This window comes from Clarias gariepinus, chromosome 3 (assembly GCF_024256425.1).
Source record: "Clarias gariepinus isolate MV-2021 ecotype Netherlands chromosome 3, CGAR_prim_01v2, whole genome shotgun sequence".
NCBI classification, from domain to species: Eukaryota; Metazoa; Chordata; class Actinopteri; order Siluriformes; family Clariidae; genus Clarias; species Clarias gariepinus.
The window spans coordinates 25,246,457-25,260,419 of NC_071102.1; the positions used below are offsets into that span (position 1 = coordinate 25,246,457).

At 39.2% G+C, this 13,963-nt stretch overlaps 1 protein-coding gene across 1 annotated transcript in view; it reads left to right on the top strand.

Annotated features, from left to right (window-relative positions):
- trit1 (tRNA isopentenyltransferase 1) overlaps positions 1-13,963 on the top strand; it is a 55,428-nt gene that overhangs the window by 32,546 nt on the left and 8,919 nt on the right. The window contains exons 7-8 of the mRNA XM_053493230.1: positions 8,463-8,575; positions 10,926-11,003. Of these exons, the coding sequence (XP_053349205.1) occupies positions 8,463-8,575; positions 10,926-11,003 (191 nt within the window). The remainder of the gene's footprint in view (positions 1-8,462; positions 8,576-10,925; positions 11,004-13,963) is intronic.

The window sequence follows — 13,963 nt, forward strand, 5'->3', positions numbered from 1 at the left end:
GCTCACATTTGATTTATCCAGTATGGTGTTTAAGCAGGTAGTTAGTTGAGAGTGATGGGGGAGTAGGACCTGAGCATATGGAACAGTAAAGCAAGCATTAACCAAGAGTACTGTACAGACATACAGTACTGTGCAGAAGTCTCAAACCATTTCTCATTTCTTTATTTTAAATTAAATTATAGTATGTAGATGAAATGGAAGAATTGAGAACAATTTCTTTTAGTGCAAAAAAGCTTCAGAGTACCTAAAGATAGAATTAAAAAGGATTGTCTTTGTAACATCCACAGCTGCAACCTCATTTCCCCTCTCGTCTGTGCCTGTTTCAACCATTCAGCATCGCAGGTATACTAAGCACCCGCCTGATCATCTGTCCTCATCCACCCCTGATTCTTGCCTGAAGTTAGATAGCTTTTATGGCTGAATGATCAATAGGTCACTGTGTGGCTTAACAAACCAAAAATATTCCTCTGAAACTGGTCAAGTATAAAGACTGGAATGAAAATTAGAGATAAAAACTTGCCAAAAACGAGAGCCGAAAAGTCCTTCAGGAAGCCTGGGGAACTATTATTTAAGTACGGGTATACATTAAAAAGTAAGTAAGTAAATAAATAAAAGTCTGGCTCTTTGAGAGCAAAGCTTGAAGAAATGCGGAGTAGCTCAGGACTTTTGCACAGCACTGTATGTTCCCAATTCTGTACACAGAGATCTGATTCAACTTATACAACCATTCTAAACCATCCTGTGTACAAGGCTGTCCATGCCTATGTAAACTTCAAAACCTTGAGGCAGAATACAAAAGCTACAGAGCACAGTAGTCACAGTGGAATCACTTGTCCTTTCTCCAGCCATGGCGATGCTCTGGGAAAGAAGCTGTTAGCTGAATGGGAGAATGATGCCAACATAGAAATTGCATACGGGTCAGGTCTTGCATGTGTGTAAACAGGCAGCACAGTCACATCTAATTGAAAATTATTTAATTGCCAACAAGGTCCATGATGATATGGCAGCCAGTCTGATTTACTCAAATCCAACAGAACGTAATGATTGTTTTAATTATTTATTTATTTATTTTTAATATATATATATATATATATATATATATATATATATATATATATATATAAAATGATTTTTTTGGTTGTTGAACAGTCGGAGAAATGCAGGAATAAGTGCTTTAACAAGCAAAACCTGTTTTCTGGGCTCAAAGTGTTAAACATGTCCCAGCCTGTCGCAACCAAACTCGTCTTGCATAATGTAAAGGGAGGGAGTAAGCAAGTGCTTAATCTGCATTTCCTTCAAAGGGATGAGAAGAAAGCTCCTTTTAAAACACTAGCATTATAGGCACTTTTTACTTATTTAGGTTAGAAAGATTATGGCTTGTGCCCAGCTTAACTGAGAGTCAAATTCTTTCAGAGAAACTTCCAAAAGTTGGCAAGTTCTCTTACTTAGAAATCATGGAGGGGTCTATAATTTTCAACATAGGTGCATTTCCACTGTGGGAGACAGAATCTAAAAAGAAAAAATCGGAAATCACATTGTATGATTTTTTAAACAATTTATTTGTGAATTACTGTGTCAAATAAGTATTTGATCATTTGCTTATCAGCCAGATTTCTGACCCATAAAGACCTGTTATTTTGCTTTTAAATAGTCCATATGCTTTTTAAGGAGCCACTCCTTGGTTTTCCTGGCTGTGTGCTTTGGGTCATTGTCATGTAGGAAGACCCAGTCATGACCCATCTTTAATGCTCTGACTGAGGGAAGGAGGTTTTTGCCTCCTCCCTTGGATGAGAAGCAACCCCACACATGAATGGTCTCAGGATGCTTTACTGTTGGCATGACACAGGACTGATGGTAGTGCTCACCTTTTCTTCTCCGGACAATCCTGTTTCCAGATGCCCCAAACAATTAGAAAGATCAGCTTCATCGGAGAACATGACTGATCCCGCAGCTGAATCCTCTTTAGGAGACGATCCTGGCGCTTGCTGGACTTTCTTCTACGCCCTGAAGCCTTCTTAACAAGAATTGAACCTCTTACTTGAAGTTCTTGATGATCCTATAAATTGTTTATTTAGGTGCAATCTTAATAGCCACAATATCCTTGCCTGTGAAGCCATTTTTATGCAACGCAATGATGGCTGCACACGTTTCTTTGCAGGTCACCATGGTTAACGATGAAAGAACAATGAAAGAACAATGATTTCAAGCATCACCCTCCTTTAAACATGTCAAGTCTGCCATTCTAACCCAATCAGCCTGACATAATGATCTCCAGCCTTGTGCTCGTCAACATTCTTACCTGAGTTAACAAGACGATAACTGAAATGATCTCAGCAGGTCGTTTAATGACAGCAATGAAATGCAGTGATTCAATATAATCAAATTGCTATTATAAAAACTTAAGCAGTAACTTTTCCAATATTTATGTAATTCTCAAAATTTTTGGCCACGACTGTGTGTGTGTGTGTGTGCATATATATACATACACACACTTACCTAAAGGATTATTAGGAAACACCTGTTCAGTTTCTCATTAATGCAATTATCTAATCAACCAATCACATGGCAGTTGCATCAATGCATTTGGGGGTGTGGTCCTGGTCAAGACAATCTCCTGAACTTCAAACTGAATGTCAGAATGGGAAAGAAAGGTGATTTAAGCAGTTTTGAGCGTGGCACGGTTGATGGTGCCAGACGGGCCGGTCTGAGTATTTCACAATCTGCTCAGTTACTGGGATTTTCACACACAACCATTTCTAGGGTTTACAAAGAATGATGTGAAAAGGGAAAAACATCCAGTATGCGGCAATCCTGTGGGCGAAAATGCCTTGTTGATGCTAGAGGTCAGAGGAGAATGGGCCGACTGATTCAAGCTGATAGAAGAGCAACTTTGACTCGTTACAACCGAGGTATGCAGCAAAGCATTTGTGAAGCCACAACACGCACAATCTTGAAGCGGATGGGCTACAACAGCAGGAGACCACACCGGGTACCACTCATCTCCACTGAAAATAGGAAAAAGAGGCTACAATTTGCACGAGCTCACCAAAATTGGACAGTTGAAGACTGGAAAAATGTTGCCTGGTCTGATGAGTCTCGATTTCTGTTGAAACATTCAAATGGTAGAGTCAGAATTTGGCGTAAACAGAATGAGAACATGGATCCATCATGCCTTGTTACCACTGTGCAGGCTGGTGGTGGTGGTGTAATGGTGTGGGGGATGTGTTTTGGCACACTTTAGGCCCCTTAGTGCCAATTGGGCATCGTTTAAATGCCACAGGCTACCTGAGCATTGTTTCTGACCATGTCTATCCCTTTATGACCACCATGTACCCATCCTCTGATGGCTACTTCCAGCAGGATAATGCACCATGTCACAAAGCTCAAATCATTTCAAATTGGTTTCTTGAACATGACAATGAGTTCACTGTACTAAAATGGCCCCCACAGTCACCAGATCTCAACCCAATAGAGCATCTTTGGGATGAGGTGGAACGGGAGCTTCATGCCCTGGATGTGCATCCCACAAATCTCCATCAACTGCAAGATGCTATCCTATCAATATGGGCCAACATTTCTGAAGAATGCTTTCAGCACCTTGTTGAATCAATGCCACGTAGAATTTAGGCAGTTCTGAAGGCGAAAGGGGGTCAAACAACGCATGTTCCTAATAATCCTTTAGGTGAGTGTATATACACATACATCCACGCACAAACACACACACACACACACACACACACACACACACACACACACACACACACACACACACACACACCCACCCAGGGTCAGACCTAAAATTTATTAACATGTCAGGATTTTTTTTTTATGAAACAATGCTCAGGTAGCCTGTGGCATTTAAACGATGCCCAATATACATTTTATTAATATTAACCATTATCACATTTATCAAAATATAACGTATGTCAATATATTTTGTATTAGAATATTAAGTTTTTCTTTTTCTGGAGTATGTATACATGGCCGATTTTGGCTATTCTGTGAATGAATGTGTGTGCGTGCCTGCATGTGTATAAAAATCTAGGGTTAGGGTTGTTTTTTATTTATATTTTTTTTCTTCCCCTTTCTAGTGTGAATGGAAATTTGCTTAGCCATATATCTACAGTATATATGGTATAAATTGGTAGGTAGTGGGACTTGGTCTCATTTTACACACTAGGTGCTTTAACAAGGAGAGTAGTATTACAATAATAATTAGAATAATAGCCCGATCTGAATAAAAATGGATCATGTAAACATATTAATCAGAACAGTCTGACACAATCCAAATGATTCTTGGTGTAAACCTTTAATAATAGGTTCTAATAATATCAATAACTATGTAAACACTTGACCCCAATCGTTTAATTCTTGCTAGAATGAACATATTCTTTCTGTCCCCCATGTTGGGGGAATATTAGGTGACTTGAAGAGTTCCTGGGAGGAAAATTTTGCTTCTATCACTTATTAATAAAACCCCTATGAGAATAACTCTCTCTCTCTCCAGTCTTTACTTTCATCCGCTGGGGCCCTGACTGAGGAAAGGGGCGTTGATTGACTCTCCATTTCATACATAGTACAGCATATAACCAACCATAGATAAGAATGAATTCTTGTAACCAATCATATTGCAGAAAGCGGGATTTATTGGAAATGATGGAAATTATACTTCTTTTTTAAATGTCAGACAGAATAAACATTCAAAAAAAGTATTCTGATTAAATACCTCGCGCATGTAAAAACACATTTAATTAGCATCCATGTAAACAGCTAAGTTGGAAGTATCTAATTGGAATGATTTCTATCAAACTTAAGAAATATCGTCAAAATTTGAAAGTGCTTTGTACAGACAGCTTTTCTGTGCTTGGACCAGAACTATCAACTAACAGAACTGAATGGTACTAGGGGTGGGGCAGCACCTACATTGCTGATGGGGATTTTGTTTTGTTTTCCATTCCCTCTTCAGATGACTGTGATGTCCTTAAGGGTATGCTTCTGCAAAATTATTGTTTCTGTCCCTTTTTAGTCAGTGTATTAAAAAAAATTAAGAATAACAGTCATATAATGGGTGTACATTAAAACGGGTATGGATGGCAGAGTGGGTAGAGGGTTATAGTAAGTGATGTGTGTAGATCAATTTTAGGCAAAAAAAATATATATAAAAGATATATTTAAAAAAAAAAAACATGATTAGTTGACATTGCTTGTTGTATGACTCAATACAGCTTGTTTGAATTGCATCCAAAACAAGGCGGTTAACCTGGTGTCTGACAATAGAATCATGTTAATCAAGCCAAATGTTTAGTAATTTACAAAGCATCAAATTTCCCATATGTATCACAATATCTTAGAAAAGCTCTGCATTTGCAAATCAAAATTATGCTGTGAGCAGTTACTCTGTTTTTGCCCTGTGGTTTCGTATTGCTTATGGCTTCAGCGTTGGACATACTGTTCTGTAGAGGGGTTCAGTAAGTGCTTGGCTGCGCAGCCAACTTCTACAAGAAGAAACACTTAGATCACTTGAAAATGACAAAGGAACAGTAGAGACACAAAGCAGAAAGGCTTCGCTAGGGATGCACATTTTGGCACAATCTTTTGACTCTGCACTGTCTGCTAGCTCTTCGTGATTTATTATTAGGAACAAGCCTGAACTCAAAAATACCAAGAGAATGCACTTACATGTTACCATATATCATATTTATTCAAAATAAGACTCGTGTACGGTAATAGCATAGATTTCCTATTGCATAACAATAGATTTAGCCTAACTTAATCACATACAGGGTTATAGTCGAAATTAAATGGTGTACATTAATTAAACTAGCTTAAGAAGAATGATGCAGGGTGTGCAAAAAGTCTTTAAAATCTTTGGACTTGTCTAATATATGTTTGACATTAGGGAATCATATGGCTTATAAAAAATAAATAAATTATAAATGGGCTAAGTAATGCCATAATGTTCATGTTGGTATCTAGCATAATATATAAGAAATTATTACATACGCAGGGTAGGACTTTATGCTCACCCAAGACCAAGACACTGGCCTCCCAGGAACTCCGTTAATGTCTGAAACATGTCGAAATGGCTTGAAGTGAGATCAGGACTGGCAATAACTTCCAGCTGATTTCCTGTAATGTGCAAGTGGTGTTTTCGTGAATGTCTGTGTGCACAGTTCCAACCGACAAATGCATCTCTTCCACAAGTTGGTGACAAGATACTGTATCCATCAATTTTTAAAGATCAGCCATTTCGTTCTCTGAATATTAGCAGGAACGACTGGGCTGGGATCGTCATTCAAGGAAATACAGCTTTTTTAAATCTTTTGCACTGTTCACATATTTTACTGCGGCTAAGAGTCTCAAAACATCTAACTTAAGGTATGAACCAGTGAGAGAAGGGTGCAAAGCATGACAGATGATGTGGCTGGTGATTAGTATACAGGTGATGCTGAGTGGTTGGAATAGAGGAGAGGGGAAATGAGGTTGCTGCTGAGGTTTTTGCATAAACAAGCTATTTTTGTAGTTTGACACTGTGCTTGACTTCTGTAAATACTAATCGGTTTTATACTTTCATCACAAATCTCAATTTGACCTTAACACCCCTTGTGTTATCACTGTATACCATAAATAAACGTTGCCACCGTCCATACACATAGCAGTAACAGTAAAGTTAAAAAGTACTACCAGGTTTCAAGAATCTTGAAATAACAAACTGTTTTTCAAGATTATGTTTTGAACATTTCTCTATTAGTTTGATCCAATGATAATAATTAAATGAAGTTATATGAAATAGCATCATGCTGTAATCAAGGACTGGAAATGAAAATTTGTGCACATTGATTAGCAGATAAATCTTGAGTGAAGTATTTTTTATTTTAGAGCAATGATTTTGTACAGGGTCGCTGACAAAAGCCTGGAAACACCAAATGAAATGTAAACAATCACCTGCCTGAATGTTGGCGCAGTCCAGACTGTTAGTAGTCTTAGCAGCTGAGAATACCGGCTTAGAATGAACTTTTGTCTGAGGTATGCATTATTTATGTAACACTACACAATCTGTTAATGTTAATAGCTAATGCACTTCTCTCGTTTGTATGTGCCTGCTGTACATTTTCTCACCCTAAGGATGACGAAAAATTTTGCCAGTATGTCCAACCCCGACCCCAACCCCCCCACGCCCGCCCGCCCGCCCGACTTCTGGTTCAGTTTTGGGCTGTTTCATGGGGCTGAATAAAATGTGTTATTTAGTTCTAACAGTAACTAAGTGTTGCGTAAGTAGCTAGGCTTGGGTAAGATAAAAGTGACATATGGAGAGATTGAATTACAGCTTTGCGAAAGAGTAGGAGTACTCCAGACAGGCTGAAGCTGGTAGATTTGCACAACATTAGACACGTCATGCATTGTAAGATGTTTGAGTCGATTCATTAATGGTCTCCATTTGCTGGTGTAATGCTGTAATATGCCTTATATAGCTCATACCTAGCAGTGAATTTAATATAATAAGATCTCTATCAGACAGTAAATTATTGATATCATAGTCTGGACTGGTGCTTGCAGGTTGTGCAGTGATATTGGCTGTCTGGCTGCACTGCAGAGAGTTTGTGTGTGTGCGCACGCTTGGGATGGGTGGGGATGCAGAGAATTGATACACTGGTGGCTGGCTGTTTCGTTGCGCTAGTCAAAGCCCCACCCCCAACCTAGCATTTCCCAATACCCAATACCCCCCCCACAACCCCCTCCCACCCCAACTAATCTTCTGTTGTCTCTACTCAGGCCATCCTCGGGCAACGCAAACTGGCCACCCATGCACTTTTCTCCCTCTCCGCTTTCACTAGTCTTCTGTCTCCCACTTTTTCTACTGCAGTCGTCTCTCTGTTCCGCCTTTGTCTGCCTCCCTTCCGCTGATCGTCTCTCCTTTCAGACGGTGCCGTCACAAAGCAGGAAGGTCAAACTTTGCTCTAGCCTCCTGACTCCCCATCTTTCTCTTGTGCACATAGATACACGATCATTAAATCTGTCCAGATATTCACTCTATCCGGTAGTCTGATGTCTATAGATGCATTTCGTCTTCAGAAACATCTTCAAAAACCTTTTCAGAAACTTCAGGCACGGTCGTAAACCAGAATTTAGGTGCCTGGGCGTTTAGTGTTACTAGTGGACTGATGCTTGCTATACTGAACAGTAAACTAATTTGTCACAAGCTTCACAGGATCACTGTCCATTTTTCTAAAAGCAAGCATAAATTCATCAATTACTAAAGCTATGATACTAGAGGTTGCATGATTAGAGTAGTCTGCAACACGAAACCTTTTTATTGGTTTATTTATTTAGTTTTTTTGAAATTCTCATAACTTTTGGATTAGCAAGTTGCAATTAATGTAAAGCTGTAAATCTTGAATAAACAAAAGTAGGTGTGTGAATTTTAATACCATTTCAATGTTTTGTTGTTCTTTGTATTTTAGCCAGGACTACCAGCATGGCATCTTCCAGTCTATTGGGTTTAAGGAGTTCCATGAGTACCTCACTGCTGGAGAAGACATCAGCCAGGAGGAACGCGAAAAGCTGAAAAGTAAAGGTACGGCACATTAAGACACCTAAAGTCTACATTCATTCATTAAATGTATTTATTTATTTTTAGCCTCCATTTTATTGTACTTCAATTCTAGTGCTTTTCCACCTGATATAATACGGTTACTTATCTGAATGCGAGAATCTCTAGCCTAGTGTCTGTTTTCCATTACACAGTTGTAATTAGAAAGGTTTTTGGAGATTATGAGGTCTGACATAATTAGTAACATTAACAAGAGTAACAGAGGCATCAGATCTCACTGGAGTTTCCGTATCAATCAAACATGAGGGCTTCTTTTAAGCAACCTGAACCTACAACCTACTGTATATACATGTAGCTAGGCTTTTTCTAGTAACAAGCATCTTATTCAGTTAAACAGCCTCAGTTAATAGTTAAAACCATTTTGGGGTAGAGAAACTGACATTTACACACTTGCTTTATTGCATCATGTTTGTGAATAACTTGTACTTCTTTTATTTCTTATAAACTTGTTCTCCTTTTTCGTGAGCACAGCAAACTCAGGTTCAGCCCTTGAACTATTTATTAAAGATACTGTCTAAACACAAAAGAATAAAGTTTGATATATAGTACTGTGCAAGAATTCTTAAGCTATCCCTGTTTTCTTCATATTTTATGTCCAAATAGTTCTCCATGCTTTCTGAAGCATATTTTGCTCCTATTTTTTGGTATTTGTTTGCCAGACAGTGACCTATGGATCATTCAAGCTTAAAAAAAACATGAAATTTAAGTCATGAAGCAGTGAGAAACCAAAGCAGATGATCAGGGCAGTGATTAGTATACTGGTGATGCTGAATGCTGCGTGGTTGGAATAAACAAGAGGGGAAACGAGGTTGCTGTCCTGGTTGTGGCAATTTTTAAACTGTTTCTTTAGGCACTTTGTAGTCTATCACAGTAGAATATTTGTTCCCATTTCTTTAGTTAAAACTACATAATTTTATTTAATATCTAGAAATGAGGTGTGGCTCAAGACTTTTGCACAGTACTGTATAGTGGTGCCTTGGCGTATGGATGACCCCGCCTTTGCCTGAAGAAAATAAATTTTGCTAAAAAATGGCCTCGGAATACGTAGCATTTTCGGTAGACGAGTTGCGCGTATGTCCGGGAGCCTTTCAAAACTTGTTCCCGTCAGTTTTTTGCATTTTGTGCAAGATTAGGAAAGAAATAGCACCAAGAATGTTAGCAAGGACGGTAGCAAGAAGTATAGGGAGCCGCTTTCAGTTTGGTTTTTGAAGCCCCCAGTTTAGAGAGGAATCATAAATTAAGGTTAAGTGAGGTTTAATGTCTATTTATTTAATATTTTACCTCATTTACATGTCTTGTCTAAATGTTTTTTTTATGCAAAAATATGATTATAGTGATATTTTTAGGTGGTTGAAACGGATTATCTGCATTTACATTATTTCCAATGGGACAATGCGTTTCGCAATGCGAAATTATGAATTTAATTTTATGCTGCGGTTCCGCAATATATAGATATTTAATACGCACAGCTCATCAAGTTCAAACTCGGTACAAAAAGGTTTCAAATGTGGTCTTAATATAGGATATCAGTTCTTTTCAGGAATACTATTGTCTTGCTATAAAATTAATTAATAAATATGAATGTTTTTAATTGAAAAGCAACAAAAACTACTTAGTCTCCTCAGACACAGGTATAAATGTATCCGATGGAAATGTTATCACACAGTAGTACTGAAAATTGCTTTGCCATTTTGCCATTTTTAATTGCTTTGGAATTTTTGTAAATTCCCTAACCATTATACATCTAATCAAGAATGATCTGCTCCGTTTCCATGCATAGACATGTTCTAGTCAATACACTTGATCCTGATCGGCTGCTGAGTGCAGTAGCTGAGTTGTGCACAATATATGAGTGTCTGCATTTTTTTTTTTTAACCTGGAAAGACGCCTCCTTGCTAAAGTGTTCCTGAGCCATAAATCCTGCTTTCTCAGGAAATGAATTGCAAGAACTCTTGAACTCTTGACTGTGACTCAATTTTTATTTATTTTTTGTCACAAAACAAGAAAATCAAGTAGTACAAGAAAACAGTGAAAATATTAGGTTTTGTAGATTCGTAGTGCGAAATAACAGCTGTTTGCGTCACTAGGAATCATGTCATGTTTGTATTTATTTTTGGTATTAACCACCATTTCATTCCGACATGCCGAATGTTCCATATTACATGTGCTTACATTGTGTCCTTACGCCCACACAAGGAGATAAATGATAAACCGGATCCAGAATTCAGTGCTGAAAGAGCAGATGAATTGATGTATTGATGTGTGAGTCACGGGTTTGATGTTTGTGCATCTGTGTTCTTTTTCCCTCTCACAGGTATCGAAGCCCTGAAGCAGGCAACACGGCGCTACGCTCGGAAGCAAAACAAATGGGTTCGCAATCGCTTTCTCAAAAGTAAGAGGAAAATCTTTTTTCCAAAGTCAAGGCTTTAGTGTTTCGAAATCACTGTAGACACTGTGCTGTTGTCTTTATTTAGCGTGTAACAGTGAGTAGAAGTGAGTGAGATGTTTGTCTGGTGCACGCTCTACGTACTCGGTAGTTTCTGCGCTACTGGAGGACACTGCAAACATCATGGCAACCAGGGAAGCAGTAGCTCATGCTTCCTGCTAAATGCTTTGCTTTCATAGAATAAGGCACGTCTGTTCTCCCTTCTTCCGTTTCACGGGACGCTCCTTTGAATGCATCAATGCACAGAACATGCAGCTTTCTGATGAGTGAATAGGCTCGATGTGTATTCTTGGGTCCTCGGTAAAGACTGGTGAGATGAGCGAGAGTGTCTGTCTCAGTATGGTCCGATGGCTAAGGCGATCACGTGAACCATAAATGAAACTGGATTCACACACTCCACTCTGTTAAGCACACAAACCCAAGTCAATTGGACTGAAGTTAGAGTTTTGGGACACCTGAATGGTTCATGCTCTTTATTCGCATCTGCCAAATGGATCAGCTTCATGTGTGAATAAGCACACTGGCCACTTTTCCATAAAAGTTACGAAGCCAACCTGACTCGGATGGGCAGGTCTGAATCGCATTCACTATCGTTAGGCATAGTTAGGCATACCTTTCTCTGTTCTGGCACCTCACTGGCAATTTTCATGAGATATTTTTATATATATATTTGTCGTAGATATCTGGGGTAACAAACTTTTTGTTTTTGCCACCTGAGCAAAAAAGATCCAACAGTGTTTGACTGGTGGTACGTCTACTCAGTATCCTAGTGAACCAGTGGAAAGATACATTTATTGATTGAGATTTAAAAGCACTTGCGTAAGATGCTCTGGATAAGGGAGAATGCTGCGAATGTAAAATGTAAATGCGTGCATAAATCCATGTAAGTCTTCTTTAGATGATGCATATATGGGGCTTTAAATTATGCATTGTGGCCTCACACCTCCAGAGTGGAAGGTTCAATTCTTGCTTCGTGTCTGTGGGTATGGAGTTTTTATATTCTCCCCATGCTTGGTGGATTTCCTAACTAAACAATTGGTGTTCACAAATTGCCCATAGTGTGTGAATGAGTGACCTACGATGGATTGGGACCCTGTCCAAGCTGTACCCCGCCTTGTGCATCCAGGGCTCCTGCGACCCTGTATAGGATAAACTGTGCCAAAGCAACACTACAGTTAAATTCCTGCCTTCATATGCTCTAGGATTGGCTCACGTTCCATGCTTATGGATGATCTAACCACAGAATCGCAGATAAGACTGATTTTCTGTGAACCACTCATAATGCAGTAGGCTGGATTTGTCCCACACATTCTGCTGTTGCCTGGATCACAGTTTACATAATCGTGACCTATGTCTGGATGACAGCTAGACGTCGCTTTAAGCCAGCTATGTTTGGTACTCCATGGCTTAATATTGCACCCGAATCAGAACTACATGATGATAATCTACAATCTATGCTGGTTTACGTTAAACTATAAACACAAAGTATAGATTTAAAGATGTAAATGTACATGCTTCTCCATGCTTCTCACTCAACCAGACAGGGAGGCAGAACAGGTTCATTCATTCCAAACACTAGAAATTCACACCTCTCCGCACGCCATGTGTGGATCAAACTTAAACCCTATGTTGTTCATAGATTTGTTTAATTTGTAAGATTTGCTGAAGAGCATCAGCGCCCTTCATGTTCACTTCTAGCGCTGTGTGTTGAAATTACGTGATTCTCACACAGTTTGCTTCTCTTCTATTACGTTACCTAATGGTCAATTAGGTGGAAATGTAAAACAGGAACTGTACACTTCGTGTTCAGATGTTTGGAACTCTTTCTATGTATTTCTTCGGAAAGGAACCTCAGTGGTATTGTACCTTTAAGTTATTGTGGTTGCTCTGCCCCTGTACTCTACTCCCCATTTCCTGCGACATAAAAAAATGAATGATGGGTGCCGTATATCTTCTCAACTAGCTCTGTTAAGATTTGGCATCCTACCCCAATGGCAGTTTATTTCTACAAACTGCAAAGGGCATTCTGGGTGATTTTGCTCCTCTGAGTTATAGTGGTGGCCAAAATTGTTAGGACAGCATATGCCATGTACAGTATTATAGTTCTCCCTGTGCACAAAACATGCCATTTCACTAATTAGTTTTCTGGCTGAAGGGTTGTGCTAGTGAAAAATTGTATGACAAATGGTATACCTCTGGAGCCATAGCCTGGGACATCTCCAGACCTAAACCGAAGAGAAAGAGAAACATGGGGAGAATGTGCCGTTTGACACCTTTCTTTTAAATAGTGTGTCTCCTATTCGTTTCTTTTTTAACACACCTGTTATTTACACTGGTAAGTAATTCATATTCCATTTTTACCTCCGACTGTATTTAAAAGTATGTGTTTTTGGATAAAACAACTGTCCCTGCAATCAGGTGTAGCACTGATTTATCACATGTAACCCCAGAATCCAGACTCCACAAGTGCAGATTCGAAAAGAAGGAGGAGGGGACGAGTAAGTGTGACGAAAAAAATGTTTAAGGAGGTTTGGTCCTTTGTAACTTCATATGCTTGACACTTGATTTTCCTGTCTGTTTACAATCTCTCCATCCACCCATCCATACCACTCTTTTCGCATTTCTTCCTGTAATGGCCCACCATCCTGTGGGGCAGACTTTGATCCTATTCCCTTCCCGTTCTTTGACTGCATGTCAACCCTCCTCCCACACCGCCACCGCGTCTTACTGTTCCACCACAATGGCTGGAGCGTGTCTCGGATTTCCTGTGCCATTCCTTTATTTTAACCCTCCCACAGTCATTATTGTTTCACCAGTGCTGCATGCAAGCTGTGGCTACAGAGACCAACATGCTACCAATCCTGTTAGGCTTAAAGCCATGAAGTGAAATCTGTGGCTAAACTTGA